Source organism: Alnus glutinosa, chromosome 2, assembly GCF_958979055.1.
Source record: "Alnus glutinosa chromosome 2, dhAlnGlut1.1, whole genome shotgun sequence".
NCBI lineage: Eukaryota > Viridiplantae > Streptophyta > Magnoliopsida > Fagales > Betulaceae > Alnus > Alnus glutinosa.
In genome coordinates this window covers 10,161,493-10,182,066 of record NC_084887.1, presented here as the reverse complement: position 1 = coordinate 10,182,066, position 20,574 = coordinate 10,161,493, and the positions used below count along the sequence as shown (strand labels likewise).

Here is a 20,574-nt window from a genome sequence, read left to right as displayed (position 1 = left end):
TTCAGCGTTCACGTCTTCTTCAGCACACTGAAATGTTCTACAGGTTTCACTTTTATTACACCTAGAATTGTCTTGGCTATTTCCTATCTTTGTTTGAAAAGTCTTCATTCAAAAACCAAGTTTGACTAACTTTTTTTTTTTTTTTTTTTTTTTTTTTAAACTCCATGGACGTAAGTCTCCTCTACTTTATTTAATTTCTTTTCTCCATTTCTTTTAAAGCTACACTACAAAAATATTTTTAATTTAATGATCCATTAATTAATCTTTGTATAATTTACATACAAATGTTCCACTATTTTAGTTAGTCTATTTTTTTTTTTAAAAAAAACATTTAAATCTTAAATATTGAACTATCCATAATGTGTATCATAGCCTAGTTTTTATTGTTCACTTTTTAGTTCAAATTGAGAATTTAAAACTAGACATAAAATATATTTTTCAAATATATTTGATTTAATTTAATACCAATATTAATACCAAAGTATTCTTAGTCATCCTAAGAAATTTCTTGAGTATTACAATCAATGACAATGACAAACGGTCATAACCGTTAGAAATCGAAAGTAATAAAATTTGATAATGGCCAAACGGTAAAACAACGTAAAGCTCATGAGCATGTCAATCGGCTGGAAACCACGCCTTATGAAGCGAAAGTCACTAGTTCGAATCCCCCTCATAAACATGAGTTAAAGCCATGAACAGGAGTTAAAGCCAAATTTGTAAAACGTTAAAAAAACAAATCAATAGGTTTAATGATCGCTAATGGTAAAAAAAAAAAAAAAGGTTTCAAATATTAATGCATTTTAATGACCAAACGGTCAAAGCAAAATTTAATGATTTGTAAACACCGAACGGTTATAAACTAAAACTGTTAAAGCTGATTTTTCCATTCCCAAAAAAACTCATGAAGAAAATATCAAATGATAGAACATTTATAAATGGATAAAAAAAATTATTGTTTGTAACACTACAACAATATGTGCACCCCGGCCACACCTTCGTAACTCCAAATACCCGGATTCGTTATAATTTTCCGTTAAATCCTATCAAAATTCTCAAAATACTTTCTCTTTTTTCTTTTTTTTAGGAAAAAAAAAAATTGATAGGATTTAGGTGTTGGCCGGTCAGAATTTAACGGATTTTATAAAAATACCCATATCTGAATCTTTAAAAAAATTTATAATTTTTTTTTTAAAAAAAAAAATAAACACATGAGTATTTTAAAAATTTTGATAGGATTTAACAGAAAATTCTAACATAAGGTTGAAATTGAAAAAATTTGAAAGATTGATACCTTGGATTGACAAGTTTTAAAGTTTATGTATATTTTTTCAAAAATAATGAAAAATCAGGAATTATAAGTGAAGTTTTCTTTAAAAATGAAGTATTAATTTTTTCTTTTTTCTTTTTTTTTTGAAGTGCTGATCTAGAGGTTTATTTACTTGATCTTATTCACACCCTCTCATCAGTTGCATTGCACTCCTCAAAAGTAGGGGAAAGTTAGAACAAGTAACCATATATAATTCCCACCCATTAAATCTTAGCGAACATATGCACCAAAAGAACTCCTTAAACCCAAAATTATAAACCTCATTGGGGAAACTCCCTAATAAAAGCAGCTCATTAACTGAATCCCTTCATATTAACGCCATTCTGAACTTAATTGCCCATTAAAAATGAGTAAGAAAACGCCAACAGCTTTTGCCCCTATATATATATATATATCACATTTTCTTCATAGAGATTTGTGAAAAACATTCTGTATAGAGAGAGAGAGAGAGAGAGAGAGGGAGAGAGAGAAGTTTGATCATGGAAGCAAACACAGAAGATCAAGAATCTCGTGTGGCAGTCGAAGAAACACTGCAACCACTTCTGGAAAATGCACCAAAACCCACTAAAACGCCAGCACAAAAGGCCATAAGAAAGACCTTCAAAATATCAGCACATTTGGCAAACCTTCTTCCCACAGGGACAGTACTGGCGTTCCAAATTCTTTCGCCAATTTTCACACACCAAGGGCAGTGTCACACCATCACAAGCAAGTTCATGACTCTGGACCTTCTAGCAATTTGTTGCTTGTCATGTTTTCTTCTGTGTTTCAGCGACAGCTTCAGGGATGGAAGGGGCAAAGTTCGTCATGGTTTAGCCACATTTAGAGGCTTGTGGGTGATTGATGGGCTGCCAGTTGAAGCAGAGGAGGCAGCCAAGTATAGGCTAAGGTCTATTGATTTCTTCCATGCCTTCATGTCGGTGCTGGTTTTTGCAGCAGTGGCATTGTTTGATCAAAACGTTGTCAAGTGCTTCTATCCCACACCCTCTGATGAGGCTAAGGATCTTCTTGTGGCATTGCCTATTGCGGTTGGAGTGGCATGCAGCTTGCTGTTTGTTGCTTTCCCTACCAAGCGCCATGGAATTGGATTCCCTCTCTCTCGCCACTAATTGATTTGATCATCTTATTTTCTTGTTCCTTCCTTTTTACATTTTTACATATGGCTTCTTTATGACATTACATAATTGTATGCTCTTCCTTCTAAGATCAATGTTGGAAGTGATTGATTGTTTATTATCACCACTTATTTCAAAAATTTAAACTTATAGGAAACGGTTAATTTAATCATTTCATTTATATATTCTAGTACTCCTCTTTATGCGTTAGCTCAAACTCTCTTTTAATTGAAATGGGAGGTGAATAACGAAAATAAAATTTGAACTCAAGACTTTTGGCTCTAATACCACGTCAAAATCACAACTAATTCCAAAAACTTAAGCTAATATATAATTTCTCATTTCTTCGTACCATTAATTACTTGTGAAATGGTTCCATATGATGTAGCATGTCTTAGTAATCACTTCTATACATATTCGTTTCAATGTCAAATTCTGTCAATTGCATGCAAATTGGATTATAAAAGCACTCGTAATGGTTTATGTAAATTTTTATGCAAAATGGCTAACCAAAACCTATTTTTGTTAATTTAGTTTACTACCGTTTAAGACCTTACTCCAACAACTTATCTAAACTCATTATCTATTTTGTTAAAATAATAAATTTTAGAATATTTTATTCATTTTAATTAAAAACTCATCTCTACCAAAAAAACACCAAATAAAACTCTCATCTCTAGCAACATAATCACCGCCCTAATCTCCATCATCACCAACACAATATCACCGAAAAACCATCACAAGAAACCAAATAACGATCATAAATCACATTATTTAAGAAGCATGGATCATTTTTTAGGATTGAAGAAGCTATGATCTAAATATTACTCCAAACTGAAAAACGCTACCAAAAAAAAAAAAATTTGTGTTTTGCTAGATGAAATGAACCAGCAGTACATTGGCTTTAAATACAGGAGATGAACCCCTCCCTTTTTCCTTAAAGTACATCGTGTTTTTTTTTACTGTCCTTTTTTTCAAACAGACATTTTTCTTACAGTTATATTTTAAAAAAGAAAAAGATGCATTTGTGAATAGTGTAACTCCACACTATTCACAAATCCAAGACAAATCTATTTTACATTTTTTTGTAGATAATGGGATGGAACACTTTTTTATAATTTTGCTAAGCTATTCTTAGCTAAAAGTGAGAGATGCATAATCTATTGAAAATGCTATAAGGACATGCTATAATAAGTTTCCACGCATTACACGAGACAGTTGGCATGCATATGGCTTGCAAATGAAGAGGGCTGAGTTATGGCCAAATATCAGTAGATTGAACTCTTAGCATTAATGCTCCTCATTTCCATATTTATGTCTTCGTTTCATTCAATTCTCAAGTATATAAATTTAGCCCTTTTTATATTACTAGTTGGGATGGCACAAGTATATATTGAATTTTTTAAACAAATAGAGTAAAACTATAAAATTGAGTAAATATGATATACAAAAAGAAAACGAAATAGTTAATTTAGATAGCACACATATGTTGTTACTTCAAATCAAAGGGTATTAAAAAAATATTTAGAAAATTCATGTTCATGGTGTTTATCTCAACCAACCTATAGATACAAAAAATTGTAATTCCATCAAATGTTTTTTCCTTATAATGCATCATGGGCCTTGAAATGCTATGAAGTTTAGAGTAAACCATGTTGCCATGAATACCAAAACTTTAAACACATGCATGTATGAATTATCATCATAATAGCATATCTATTTTTATATTTCCCTTTAACAGTCCTAATAACTTGTACATAAACACTACCAAAAGCATGCCACCATCCAAGCATGCCACCATCCAAGCATGCAACTAACTTGATCCAATCAAACTATTAGCAACTCCAATTAGCACAAGTTTTCTATCATGATTTCAATTTTCAAAAACGCATTTGTTCATCTTCATTTTGAATGATTGCTTGATCCTAAAATTTGTTTCAAAATACAATCGCTTTGCAATTTAGTTGTTGGTGAAAGGATTAGATGAAGCTGTAAATTCTTGAGTTGTAGAAATTAATTGATTTTTGTTTAGTGGCTCCTGAACAGTAGTAATGTTGAATCTTTGGCGTGGTTCTCCAGCCGTATCCATCAATCAATGTAGCTTTTAGCCGAATATAGAATTCTTGCTCCAAAGAAAGGCTTGCAATGCTTTGTATATTAGTTATGCCCTTCTATTTCCAGGAGAATAAAACTATGAGAGGTTTGATGAATCATAAAAGTAAGGAGAAAAAAAAAAAAGAAACAAAGAAAAGAGAAGATGGTTTAATTTTTTATTTTTTATTTTACCTTATATTGTAACTAATAATAGTAGCATTGATATATTTAAAATTGCATAATTGAACAAAGTTGTATTGTAATTGAAGTAATAGCTTTAATGATGAATCAATAAATAAATAAATAAAATGAAGAAAAAAAAAAGGAAAACAGGAGCATAAAATCATAAATTCTGTGGAAATAAATCACAACATTTCTCTTTTATCTTCTTTCATTTTCTAAGCAATCAAAGGACGATAAAATTAAACTTTTCTACTTTGGTTATAGTTTAGTTGAATCACATACAACTGCAAGGTAAAGAAACTTAATAAGAGAAAATATGAGTGACTAAATGTAAGTTTTGATAAAGCTGGACATACTCCAACCCCCAAAGTAGATTAAAGTTTGCCAAGCATTTTTTAAGAAATTGTTGGAGAATAATTGGCTTATTGAGAACATAATGCAACAAGCTGGTGTGTTATTTCTTGTTTATACGTAGTGTATTTTGGATTCTTGTTTAGTAGTTTGGTTATTGCTTTCTTGTGTGTCCTATTTGTTTTTTAATTAGCTTTTCTTATTGTGGTAAAATTGAAAGTTTTAATGGTGATAAATGCATTTTATTTCTTAGCACATTTAGCTTTATTGTGATTCATGTAGAACATTCTTAGGTGACTAACTTGTGGAGGGTATTTGCCCAAATGAGAGTGTGATTGCAAGTCTGCACGAGGAGATCAATGTAAAAAGTATAGTAGGCTTTTGAATGCAAAAGAATTTAAAGATTCTAGGTGCAAGACACAATGCTTATTTGTAACATTCATGTCTAAGGTTGTAAATTTTACTTACCATAAGGGAAAAAAAAAAAACATTATAACAATCAAATACTCTGTTTGTTTGGGAGTAAAATATTTTATGGACAATATTTTCTGTATTTTACGTTGTTTGGTGCAACCGAAAATGATGGTCAACGAAAATCATTTTCAGTTTAACCGTAAAAGCTTATTTAATTTTTGAAAAACGATTTACGGTTTTAAAAACCATAAATCGTTTTCTAAATTTAAACTCTACATTCTTGCAGGCACGTTTGTGGAAATCCACCACCGTCGGGCATTGGAGTTTGTTGGTAGCCCGAATCAACCACCGAAGGTCCCTGAATTTTGGTATCCGATCGCCGAATTCCTGCAAAACAGGCCGAAACCCGGCTAGTGCCGAAATCTAGCACTGTCAGCCTGAATCCAGTGACGTCCAGCACCGTCACTAGATTCCGGCGATCAGATTTTGGCCGTACAACAGTACTATGCCAGACTCTAGCTAGTTTGCCGGAATTAGGCTGTGCTATGCCAGATTCTTACCAGTTTGGCTGAATTCCGGCCTTCATCCTTGGAATCCTGAAACAATAGCCAGAAGCCGGTGAAAGCAGCCGAAATCCTGTCGGCCAGTGACGGAATCTCATTACCAATGATTTTTCGCTATTGGTATTTTTTTTGTACGAGCCAAATACCGGAAAATATTTTCAGAAAAATCATTTTTTCTGAAAAATAATTTCATTGAAAATATTTTACGACAAAAAACATTTTACGTCGAAACAAACAGAGCATAAGTTGCAAACAACGAACTTGCATAGTAACAAGACAGACAAGCATCACTGATAAGATGAAAACAATATGAAGCATGGCTAACAAACATCTAACCTATTGCAAAGTGACAAATAAGTCTTATATGAGCTCCAAACGTAACCATTATTAATATAGCTAGTAGTATATACAGTAACTGAAACTGTTAGTATGAGCTATCATTATAAGGTTTAGCAAGCTGAGGATTGTTCTTTCCGTCCACTATTTTGAAGAAAACAGTGGACGGTATGATGATGGACATAATCACCAAAGGAGGAAGTCTGCCCCTTTATCCAGAATATTATTAAATTGTTAATCTTGTAGAGGCAAAATAAAAAGATCTAACAACAATTAGAGATCGACTGCCAACCCCAAATTTTCTTTCAACTTCATTTAGTTGATTCGAGAAAAATATCACTTGCATTAAAAATTTAATATCATATAGAATGTCCTTAACGCTGTGTTGATAAATTGTTTCATGTCCTTAGTGAACGTTTAGGTCTAGCTTATGGTGGTTTTTAGACAGTATCACCAATGGAAAAAGGGATAAAGAGAAGGATTTCCATGGATATATACAAAATGGATATCAAGCTTTCTGGTGATATCGATTACTTGCAATGTCTAGAATCTCATTGTAACTGCATTTTTTTTTTTCCCCAATACTATAAACAGGAGGTAGATATTCTATTTATTACTCAAAACCACATTTTATGTTTGTTTTTAGAGCCATCTCGTTTTATTCAAAAATAATTTTTACAGAGGGCTTGACCCATAAAATTGTGTTATAGCATTTCCAATGGCTTACCCATTTTCACCTTTAGGTTAAAATGGTTAATCAATTCATTAAAAAATACCTTCACCCGATTATGCTAATTAAATGCAAAATGCATTTACGATGCATTTGTGATTATGTGGAGTTGCACTATTCACACATGCATCTCATTTTTTATTTGTTTCTCTCTCTCTCTCTTTCTCTCTCTCACTAAAACTCATTTACACCATAGCAATATTGTAATATATCTCAAAATCTGAAAAGTTGTATTTCAGAATATGTCTATATAACAAAATCTAATATATCTCACTAATTTTGCTGACTTTATAGCAAATAATTATCCAAAAAAAATGGTTTATCATTGAAAAAATATCTTAGAATTAAAATAAATAAAAAATAAAAAATAATATTTAAATAATATAGTAAAATAATAGATAATCGGATGTATGATATGAGACATTTTGAAACCCATTAGTTAAAATAGATAAAGTAAGTTTTGATTAACCATTTTGCTTATAAAAATATATAAGTCATAGAGAATGCTCTTAGTGATATAGCTAAAAAAAATAGATTTAATTAACATCTCTTAAAAGGCTTGTTTTTTTTTTTTTTTAATTTTTATTTTTATGAATGAGTCAATTTTATAATTACCAAAACCCAACAAAAAGAGAACCCAACTTCTGGAGAAAACATCACAAACAGAAACAGAACACACTCACACGGTTACACCACCATCATCAATACAACATACCTTAAAAGGTCAATAAAGGCACAGGAGACCAACCCCTTTCATCCTCATCCTCTTCGGTTCCCTTATTTTCACTTTTTTAAAAAAAAAACATAAACTTTAAAATATTCTAATTTTATTCATTTTTTATTTTACATTAACAATTTTTTATTATTATTTAAATAAAAAAATTCACTACAATACAAAACATTTTCACTTTTTTATAAAACTTATTTTTACTTTAGATCACATCTGTCCTTTCTTAATTTAAAAAAAAAATAAAAAAATAAAATTTGTCCTCAAATTTGAAAAAAAGTAGTTGCCAAACGGCGGATATGTCCGGGTACAATTGGAGGCTTTAAATTTTACTGCAGCCTGGAAAAAAAAAAAGTAGAAAAACAACACATCTATTAATTACAAACCGGCCAAAAATAAACATGAGATTCGTTCTCAAGTTTAAAAAGTTGAGAACTCCAAAGTCAAAACTTACACAACACCCATTAATTATCCCACTTCAAAAGGCTCCACCCACAATTTTAACCAAATTTCAAATACCATATCAAAATTATTATTGATAGGATCTATCATTACCAACCTTGTCTCAAAACCCAAAAATTAAATCAAATAAAAATCAAATTAAATCAAATCAAATCAAATCAAATCAAATCGAGACCATCCATTTTGTTGAATACCTAAATTCTGCCTGCACTACCCCTCTTCCTAGCTTGCCCCATAATCCCAACACACAAAAAAGTGCATATGGCATCCCCAAAAAAAAAAAAAAAAAAATTTGAGGCTCAATAGAGGAAAAATTATAAGTATTACAGAATACTTACAGAAATTCAAAAATCTCGTTGATACCATTGCTGCTGCAGGTCAATCTCTAAATGATTTTAAACTTTTATCATTTTTATTGGCTGGTTTAGGATCTGAGTTTGATCCCTTTGTCACCTCTTTGACTACTCGGGCAGATCCAATGTCCATTGAGGAATTATATGTCCATCTCCTCACACATGAGATGCAGCTGGAGCACAACCTCCAATCTACTGAAGTTGTTTTTCCATCAGCCAACACTGATGCCTTCTTCTCTCACACAAAGAACAAAGGCCTATCTCGTGGTCCTCATGGCTCCACCAGCAGCACCTATTCCTCCTCTCAATCTGCATACCGTTATCATGGCAATCATCGCAACCAAGGACGTGGCAGGAACTCCTTTTCTCACTCATCGTCAAGCTCTAGTCCTAGACTCCTCTCTCAAGTTTGCAACAAGCCTGGACATACTACATGAGATGCCACCATGGGTTTGATTACTCTCATCAAAAAGATCTCTCTCCCAATATGCAGGCTTACATTGCAGCTCCTCAGTACAGTCATGATCTCAACTGGTACTCTGACACAAGGGCAACCAACCATGTTACCTCAGAACTGGCCAACCTTAATCTTCAAGCTGAGGAATACAATGGCTCAGACCAACTCCGTGTAGGTAATGGGCAAGGTTTGGTTATCAAACATCTTGGTTCTTCCAAATTCCCCATGTTTCCTTTAAATTACAAAATCTACTTCATGTCCTTAATAATCAAAAGAATCTTCTCTCCGTTTCTCAGTTTACTCGTGATAACAACGTGTATTTTGAATTTCACCCTCATTTGTCCTACGTTAAAGATCCTCGCATGGGCACTACCCTCCTCCGAGGTCAAAGTAAAAATGGTCTATACACGTTGCCTTCCATTCCACCTCTCTCTAGGTTTGCTTTGGTGGGTGAACGTGCTTCTTTGGATCGTTGGCACTGTCGTCTTGGTCATCCTTCCCTTCGGATTGTGAGTCAAGTTGTTCGTACCAACACTCTTGCTACTCTCAAGAATAAGGCTTCCATCGTTTGTCATGCTTGTTGGTTGGGCAAAAGTCATGAGCTTCCATTTCATTTGTCATCTTCTACTTCTATGCATCCTTTAGATTTATTGTTCACTGATGTATGGGGACCTTCCCCTTCTCCTTCAATAAATGGAAAACGCTACTACGTTTGTTTTGTCGATGTTTTTGGCAAGTTTACTTGGCTCTTTCCTATGGTTGCAAAATCAGAAGTTTCAACTCTATTTTTGTCATTTCAAATGCATGTTGAAAAATTGATCGATTGTAAAATCAAGGCTATACAATTGGATTGGACTTCAACCCATAGTCTTACATATAGTGCGGATGAGACTTCAGCCCACAGTCTTACACATAGTACCTATAGGATTTCAACCCACAGTCTTGGTTCAGTGTTTCATGTTCTTGTTTCGTTTCATGTACATGCTTTGTGCGTTCGTGCCATATAATCATCATGATCATGTTTTCACACACTCATACATCATCTAACATCATATGCTTTTTGTTAGTTTTTAGCCTCATTCTGTGTTTGGACAAAAATACTTGTTTGTAAAAGATGTTTCACAGGGATTCAACTATTCAGAAGTACTTCAGAGTCAGAAGATTTCCGGTTCCCTGTCAGCCGTTTAGACGATGTGTCATCCCGTTCGGACGCCCATCTGTCACTGTTCCATCCATCCGGACGACGTGACATACCGTCCGGACGCCAGACAGACCAAGCATCATCCGTTCGGACAACGTGCATTTCCGTCTGGACCATCCACTGTGTTGAGAAGGTTCTGTCCAACTTGCATCCGTCCGGACGTCTCAGCAGCCCGTTCGAACGCCTCTCTGTACTCGAATAGTTTCAGATTCTTTCCAATAAAGGGAAGATCAATCAACCATTCCGGATGATGTGGTATCCCGTCCGGATGCGCGTCTCCACAAGGCAAGAATCGCAATTCAAATACATCTGTCCGGACATCAGAAAGCCTTGGTCTGGACGCGCGTTCATCAAAGAAAGAAATTGCTGATTCGACTTCAACCGTCCGGACGACTACCTATCATGGTCTGGACGCACGCACATCAGTTATGGAAATTGCGTGTTGAAGATCAGCCGTCCGGACGTTCATCCCCCATGGTCCGGACGCGTGAAGCCTTATATGGAAAATACTTGCAGCAGACGTGCAACCGTCCGGACGACTGTGTCTTCTGTCCGGACACGGCTCTTAAACAGGAAAGATTTTCAGCGAAATTTTCGGAAAATCCTGTCGCACAGTTTCCCGTCCGGACGGCCATGACCACCGTCCGGACGGCACCCGCATATATTTCAGCAGTCGCCCATTCTGCACCTTAGTCTATAAATAGAGGCCCCTGGGCATTGAGAACTGCAAGAATTCGGCATTGAATTCCATTAGAGCTCAGAGAAGTATTAACTGTTCAAGTTTCCTCTGAAGCCATTACAAGTGTGTTGTTGTTGCGCTACATCTGAAGTCTATCTTAGAGGTCGGCTCTAAGATAAAGGATTCCATTGAAGACCCATTCAAGTAGGTGACCTGGTTGGGAAGCATTCGTGTTGGGTTACACGTCAGAAAGTAAGGTACGACCACTGCATCGGGTACATGTGAGTAGTAAATTAGCCTTTAAAATTTCGCGTTTTCAAAAAAACATTATTTTACCTGCGATTTGAAAAAATAGATTTTCTGCGTTTTCAAATCGTAATTTTTAAAAACGCAATTCCCAAACGATTTTATGTTATGAGATTTAGTTTAAAATCGCACTTATTGTCTATGAAATCGCAATCCCAAACGCACCTTAAAGTCTTAAATTTAAAATTTTTGTAAACCCGGATCTTAAATTAGTCAAATTGAAAAATAAGGTTTAAAAGATGACATTGAAAAAAAATATGGACTCTGAATTTTTTTTTTTATTAGAAAAAAATGGATAAATGCAAATCAATCCATATGGTTAGCATAAATTACAAATCGTTCTATGTGATATAAAAAATAATTCAAAGGTCATCAAGTTAGGCCAAAATAATTATTTAGTCCCTACAGTTAAATTCTGCCAAAACACTTTACGGATTTCGTTAATATGTCATGTCACTACCACTAGAATGATGACACATGTTACTCTTAATAAAAAAAATATTAAAATATTAAAATATAAATATATAAACTTAAAAAATTAATTAATTTTTTTTTTTTAAAAAAAAAAACAAAGTTCGGTAGCCACTCCCTTGGGGGAGGGAGGGTGGCTTGTGGGCCACCTCAGAGCTGGGGGTTGGCCGGGATAGAGTGTGAGCCACCCTAGAGGTGGCTAGCGCCCCCTCTAGGGTGGCTCGAAGGCCACCCCAGCCTCTGTGGTGGCTCACGAGCCATCCCATTTTCTTCTTCTTCTTTTTTTTTTTTTTAAAAAAAAAACTAAGTTTAATATATTTATATATTTTTTTAGTAAGAGTGACACATTTTATTATTCTATTGATGATGATGTGACACTTTAATGAAATTTGTCAAGTATTTTGATGGAATTTGACCGGATGACTCAATTGTTGTTTTAGCCTATGCCAAAAACCTTTGAATTATTTTTTATACCGCAATAAACAATTAATAATTTAAACCAATAACTGATTTTGTATTTATCTTAAAAAAATATGCAAATGCGGAAGCTATATTAGGTATTTAGGTTTGTTTGAGATTGACATGGTGTGAACCTAAAGCTTACCTTAATGTGGTTAATGTTATGTTAATTAAAAAAAAAAAAGTTTACTTATGTCCATTTGTGGAATTACTGCATAATTTTTCATAATAATAATGAACAATTGTCAATATATATTTGTTAATTGAATTGTAATTAGTTCTACCAATAATAAAAAAACTGGTCACATTTTATCAATATTTTGTAATATATATACTACTTTCACATTTTAAATATGAGTTTGTATGTGGTGAAGACGATGTTGCAATAAATTATCCACAATTTCACAAGATGTCAACATCAGAATGGCCACAAGTTAAAAAAGACTCGTAAACAAATCTCATCCGTTAAAAAGGAAAAGATATAAAATAATATGTCGTGGTGGGGTTAAAACTGGTAGTGTAATATAAGATTCGAAGTAGACTTCAACCAACTTATTATGATAATCTCTTTGAAATTATGATGACAACTTAAAATTAGAATTCATAACTTTAGGTACAACTCGCCTTTGGTAACTTCACCCGTCTATTAATATTCAATGATTCAGTACTAAAATATTTTAATCTAACCTATTTGTTTTCCCTTCCGTAACTCGACGGCAGAGCTACAACCTATTCGATTTCATACTTAGACAAACTACGTTTGATTTCATATTCGACATGGTGACCGGCTCCGATAGTAGATGACACAAACCTTAAGTAGAGTTCATCCTTGAGAATTGCTTACAATGAGAGGATGCCCAAAAACTTATATATATATATATATATTGTTAAAATTTTACTTAAGCAATATAGGACATTTAGGACATTAAATTTTCTAAGTTTTTGACTAAATTATGTTTGAGGTTGTTGATTTTGATTTACATATCGAAACATAGTCGAGATACCTATTTCTACAAAACTAAGACAAGGACTAGTACCACAAAAGGGCTTATAGAAGATTCTATTTCTCTAATTTTTTTTGAATAGATCATAGTTTTTGGAATGACAGGGTTGTAACTCTGCTGGTCCAACAACCGAGCTACCCAATAGCGAGCCTAGGGCCACCAAGAAGACATCGAACACAAGCCCGCCAAAGAAGACATCAAGCCCAGGCCCGCCATAAGCATTGTTTTTGGAGTGGCAGTGTCGTAACTCCGCTGGTCCAATAATCGAGCGACCCAGACGAGAGCCTAGGGCCACCAAGAAGACATTGAACACAAGCCCGCCAAAGAAGACATCAAGCCCAGGCCCACCACAAGCACGAAGACATCGAACATGCCCACCACAAAAGAGTAGACCATAGTTTTTGGAGTGGCAGGGTTGTAACTCCGTTGGCCCAACAACAGAGTGGCCTAGATGCGAGCCTAAGCCCACAAAGAAGACATCGAACACAAGCCCGCCAAAGAAGACATCAAGCCCAAGCCTGCCACAAGCATGCCTATGGGGAAGCTTCCTTGAAGCGCACACCACCAAAGGGGAACCCACATAAGGCAATAAATCCCCTCACTAATGGTATGAAAAGTCTACGTTCGTGAGAAAGGAAAGAAACCGTTTAAGCAAAATCACATTGTTTAAGGCAAGGATCCGTTGAGTCCCCTTAGGAAAGTGAATGCCAAAGGAAATTGCCAGAATGATTCAGAAGGCCAGCCTACCAAATCGAAATCCTTGATAATTGATGAGACTACCCAAACCAAAATCAGCACCCAGCCTATATAAGGTGAGCACCAGAAACGACATAGGTATGCCCTAATATCAATCTCTCTTTCATTCTCCTGAATCAACTTGCATCAATCCTTTTGCTAACGTAAGTATTGGAGGTTGTGTCGCCACCACCAACGACATGCTATTCTAACCTTTGACTTGCTTGCAGGGTTCTTGTATCAGAGGCCAGGCGTACGTAATCACTGTATTAACAGTTTTAAGTAGCACTACAAAAAAAAAAAAAAAAAAAAAAAAAAATGTATTTTGAACCCTTTTTTTAGAGCCATTTTAAGGCATTAAAACGGCTCTAAATGTTTTGAGCCTTTTTTTTTTTTTTTTGAAACCGTTTTGAGAACGGGTTAACACATCAAGTATTAAATAACCGAATTGAGTCGTTTTTACTTAAAACGGCTCTAATTTGAGTCGTTTTAACGGTTGGAGTCGTTCTGGAAAAAACGGCTCAAAACGGTTTGAGCCGTTTTAGAACAAAACAACCTTAAATAATTGGAGTCGTTTTAAGGACCCTAAAACGGCTCCACACACACACACAAAACCAATAATTTTTTAGAGCCGTTTTAGGGTCCCTAAAGCGACTCTACATAAATTTTAAAAAAAATTACAAAAAAAAAAAAATAGAGTCGTTTTAGGGTAATAAAAAAATTTACAAATTTTTTTTTTTTTTTTAAAGTCATTTTAAGGACCTTAAAACGACTCTAAATAAAATGAAATTAAAAAAATATATATATCAAAACCTTTTTTGACCTTTTCAATACACCATATACATCTGATAAAAAATAATCCCAAATCAAAATACCCATCAACAAAGGTCACAAAACCAAACCAACAAATACTCATCTAAATTTATCACAGCATCAAGACCAATAGGCTACTAACATTACCACAACCCACAATACATAACTGGCTGGAACACCACAATTTGTTTTTCAATTGCTACAACTGGTACACCCCTTGGCATCTACATAATCATCAAAGAGGAAAAAAGTTTTAGGAATTTCTGCCAAACAATTGAAAAGAAAGAAAGAAAGGGAAATAGAGATTAAATATGAACCGGGAGATCTCAAATAAAAGCAATATATTTTTCTAAGATTCTATGATCTGTTATTTAACGACTATGGAAGTCATTGTGCAAAAACTAATTGGAAATCATGTCTCAAGCCGCCGGAAGCCTCCCCTAGTTCTGTCGTCATCGACCCCTAGTCCAGTCGCCGGAAATCAGCTTCTTGCTCCACCGACTGGATATCTTGAGACCCACGGCTAGGTCTCTTGAGGGGACGGTGTCTGTGAAGAGAGAGAGAGAGAGAGAGAGAGAGAGAGAGAGTGATGCAGAGATGAATCGACGGAGATCAGAGAGAGAAGAGAGTAAAGAAACATAAAGAGATATGATCGCTTTTAAGGGTCTGGAAAAAAAAAAAATCAAAATTCAAAAGAGAAATGATCCCTACACTCATTTCTTACAACAGCCCCACAACAAGCTGACGTGGCTGATAATATTTTATTATTTTTTTTGTTTTGTTTTCATTTTTTTTTGTAAAAAATTAATAAAATATTACCAGCCACATCAGCTTGTTGTGGGGCTGTTGTGACAAATGAGTGTAGGGATCATTTCTCAATTCAAAAACACATGAATTTTATTTTTTTGGAGGGGGGCGTATGGGACAGTTCAAAAACACAGGGAATTTTTTTTTGTGGGGCGCGCGAGACATGATTTCGTGTCCCACGCCCCCCCCCCCCCCCTCCCTCCCTCCCTCCAAAAGATGTTAGAGCCGTTTTATGGCACAAACGACTCTAATTAGAGCCCTTTTTTCGACTCCAATTACTAATTTTAATTTTTTGAAAAAAAAATAATTATATATATATCTACTAAATAAGCATATAGTATACTAGCTAATTAAATATAGTATACGGCTCCAAAAGTTTTTAATTTTTAATAAATTTATTAATACATTTTTTACTCAATTTATTAATATATATTATATATGTTACTTAATATTTATAAGTGTGCGTATTAGTTAACATATATACTAACTACATAGTTCTGAATAAAAAAGAAAAAATAAATAAAACTAGTTTTTATTTATTTATTTTTTCTATAATTTTTTGTTATTTTATAATTTTATAAAGGATATTTTTGTTATTAGGAGGAACATTGACATTTTTTAGTAGTTTGAGAGGGGACATTGACGCAATTGGTAGTTTGGGGGGATATTGACAATTAAATGGTAGTTTGAGGGGATATAGAGATCGTACCACGATCGATCACACATGATCATACCATGATCCATCACATTGATCGTACCACGATCCATCACATTAATCGTACAACGATCCATCCCATGATCATGTGTGATCGATCGTGGTACAATCTTTGTGATAGATCGTGGTACGATTATGTGTGATCAATCGTGATACAATCATATGTGATCGATCGTGGTACGATTTAGGTGATCGATCGTGGTATGATCTATGTAATCGATCGTTGTACGATCAATGTGATATGTCATGGGGTCGTGGTACGATCTATGTGATCGATCGTTGTACGATCATGTGTGATCGATCGTGGTATGATCATGTGATCGATCGTGGTAGGATCTATGTGATCGATCGTGGTATGATCAATGTGATCGATCATGGTACGATCATGTGATTGATTGTGGTATGATTTATGTGATGAAACGTGGTATGATCTATGTGAGACCCCCCCTCCCCCTTTTTTTTTTCTTTAAACGGCTCTAATTTGAGACTTTTTTTTTTTTTTTTTTTTTTTTTTTAAAAAAAAAATGTCTGCAATTAGAGTCATTTTGATCAAAACGGCTCCATTTCAAATCGTTTTTATTAAAACAGCTCTAATTTGAGCCGCTTTTTTAAAACGGCTCTAATTGAAGCCGTTTTAGCTAAAAACAACTCTAACAAAAACAGCTAAAAAAACCTTTTTTTTTTTTTTTTGTAGTGTAGGTGAGAGCGGTGAAGATGTTTGGTTATTGTTAGAATATATATATATATATATATATATATATATATATAATATTTTCCATATATTCCATATTAGGTCAATATTAAAATATTCTCTATTTAAGTGTTGATTGTATTCAAATCCTCATAGAAATTTGATTGCCATACTTGTATTTACTCACTATCCTATAAATAGGGACATTTGTATTGTAAACATAAAAGTTAATGAGAGCACAATGTAACCCTATGGGCTATTTAGAATGATGGATGTAGATGTCTACCACTAAACCATTTGTAATTCTTTGTCTATCTTTTATCTCTTTTACTTCTACTTCATATTCCCCCACAAATTTTAACAGATATGATAAATTGGATTTCTTAATTGGCTGAGTAATTTTGACTATGAATGGATTGCATTATAGTTAGGGAGTCACTCTTGATACAGATATTACTAAAAAAGAAATACTAGGTTGTACACTCTTGTACTCCTACTGTTTAGCCCATCCTACGTGGATTTCTTTGTTTTTTTTTTTTTTTGGAACAAATAAAATAAGGGAAAACTTTACTTATAACCCCCGATCTTTAATCACTTTTGCAAAAAGGTACCCAAACTTTAAAAAGTGTTAATTTAGGGTATCCATCTTTCAATTTTTTATTATTTTTTTTTTCAATTTCAACAATCCGTTATAATTTTCCGTTAAATCCTATCAAAAATTTCAAAATACCCCTTCTTTTTTTTTTTTTTTTTTAGGAAAAAAAGAAAAAAATTGTTAGGATTTAGGTGTTAATAAGAATTTAGCAAAATTTACAAAAATACCCATGCCTGAATTTCTGAAAATTTTTATGATTTTTTTTTTTTTAAATAAACACATGGATATTTTAGGAATTTTGATTGGATTTAGTGGAATATTCTAACTAAATGTTGAAATTGAAAAATGAATACCTTAATTTACAAAAATACCCATGCCTGAATCTATGAAAATTTTGATATTTTTTTTTAAATAAACACATGGGTATTTTAGGAATTTTGATTGGATTTAATGGAATATTCTAACTAAATGTTAAAATTGAAAAAAATTGAAAAATAGATACCTTAATTTACAAAAATATCCATGCCCGAATCTCTGAAAAAAATAATAAACTCATGGGTATTTCAGGAATTTTGATATGATTTAATGGAAAAGTTGAGATTAAAAAAATTGAAATACGGATACCTTAAATTAACACTTTTTAGAGCTTGGGTACATTTTTGAAAAGTGATGAAAGATCATAGGTTATAAGTGAAGTTTTCTCATAAAATAATAAATGAAATAATAATAACTTAAAGAGATCCACGTAGGATGGTTTAGACATAAAAAGTACACTACTCGGCCCTAGACTTCACTCCTCATAATGCATATCCGAGAGGAGCAGGGAGCATATCTCTTTCCCTTTCTACTCTCCACTCCTACCCTCCCCTTCCATTTTGGTTTTTTGTTTGTTTGTAGGTGTTTTCTGACTAGATCAACAATTTTGGCATCTTCATTATGTATCCGTCCATCTACCTCCATGTTGTATCGTTCATTTCCTCCCTGGCCGTTATTACTGTTTGTTTGTTGTGTTTTTGCTTTGAATAAAATTTTTCTTTAATGTAGATCTGTCATCATGGACGATCTATGAGATAAATGTTAGTTAGGTGTGATAGGTTATCTCTCACGGCCAATTTAAATAAATTTTAGGAAATTTTGCTACCCTTGTCTTAGATCTAATCTTTAACTATTTTTGTACATGGGTTAGCAAAAGATGAAAGTTATAGATAACACTTTATTGGAAGAATTTTGTTTGTATATATGACTATGTAACCTTATAGTATGTGGCTATGATTTTGCAGAACTTTATGCTTTGTGATGTAAGAGCTTTATACTTGTGATCTTTGATCAATGAAATTCTCAGATCTTTTGTTAAAAAAAAAAAGGACATAAAAATTACACGGGTGTACAACCTAAAATTTCTCTTGCTAAAAAATATAGCAACAATACTTATTAATAATTAAAAGAGGAGCTAGTGCCTCACCAGCAATAGGATCTACAAGTGCACTCTTATTCAGCACTGGCATGATGGAGAACATCTAATTACTAGTCTCAACAAACCACTGCTAACACCAAAAAAGTCTTGCCCCACCATCCTTCATTCTCTATTAGTGCACAAAGCTCACAAGCATTTATATATTGTTTTTTTTTCCCCTAATGTTATTTGCTTAAAAAGAAAGAAAGAAATATGTTAAAATAGTTCATGTGATTGAGAATTTTGATAAATAGCTCCCTATTCTTTTGAAAGTGACTAAACACTTTATGAAGTAAGCAAAATAAAACAATAATTAGGTTCATACCATTAAAAAAGTTGACAGAATTTATTAATAAACCACATCAATCCAAATTATATGGTGATATATGTTACTTATAATAAAAAATAAGGGTAAATGTCTAATAAATTCTTGAGTTGGAGAGTCATTTGAATTCGATCCCTCACTTTTTAAAAGTCAGTATTCGGTGCTTAATTTTTTCACGAATATGAAACATGTTCTTTTGTGATTTTTTTGTCCATTTTCTTAACCTCCATCAGTGGCACATCATCATTTTCGCTACATCATCTTAAAATATTATTATTTTATTTAATTATTAATTTAAAAACTTAAAATTTTATTTTATTTTATTTTTTTTAAAAAAAGAAAAAGAAAATAAGAGATTTGGGGGTAGCTGCCCCCCTTGGGAGGGGGTGGCCGGCGCCACCTCTAGGGTGGCTCGTGGCCACAGTTTAGGGCCAGGGGTGGCTGCACGGCTCTCCCGATTGAAGGCCACCCCTGGCCACTCCCAAACCCCCTAATTTATTTTGTAAGTTTTTAAATTAATAATTAAATAAAAAATAATATTTTAAGATGATGTGATGAAAATGATGACATGGCACTAATGGAAGTTGCGAAAATGGACGGAAAAATCATGAAATGACCTATTTCAAATTCGTGAAAAAGTTAAGCATCGAATATTGACTTTCAAAAAGTGAAAGATCGAATTCAAATGGCGCTTCGACTTAAAAATTTATTAAACATTTATTTTAAAAAATAAATATAAAATATATAAAAATAAAACAAAAACTAGAGAAAACCGCGGTGGACCCCCCTTCGTTTTTTCTTATATATACAACATATAGTTTTTAAACGGTAGGACGTATTTATTTATTTCTTCTTACCTCAGAAAATGGTTAACCACTTTTTATCGCCCGGAAGAATTTATCAATTTTTCTTAAAAAAGAAAGAAAGAAAGAAAAAAAAGCTTTCACGAGTCACGAACTTTGCAAAAACAGTACACAGTAATATCCCACAAATCCATGACAACGACACTCGCAAGAATTCGGGTGCACACACGCGCCATAAAGCCCTCACGGGGATGCAATATGCATGCAGCACCTTCGCCTGCCGTACGAAGCGAAAGAACCGGTTGGAGATGAGAAAGCGATACAAGTGAAGTATAAAAACCCAACACCAAACCCAGCAACCCAAATAAGCCAAAAAAAAAAAAGAAAAAAAGAAAAAGAAAA

General features: G+C 33.6%; 1 protein-coding gene across 1 annotated transcript; it reads left to right on the top strand.

Annotated features, from left to right (window-relative positions):
- The first annotated feature begins 1,809 nt into the window (after nucleotides 1-1,809).
- On the top strand, nucleotides 1,810-2,439 carry LOC133860088 (protein DMP7). Its single transcript, XM_062295739.1, has one exon. The coding sequence runs from the start codon at nucleotides 1,810-1,812 to the stop codon at nucleotides 2,437-2,439; it is 630 nt and encodes a 209-aa protein (XP_062151723.1).
- The last annotated feature ends 18,135 nt before the right edge of the window (nucleotides 2,440-20,574 follow it).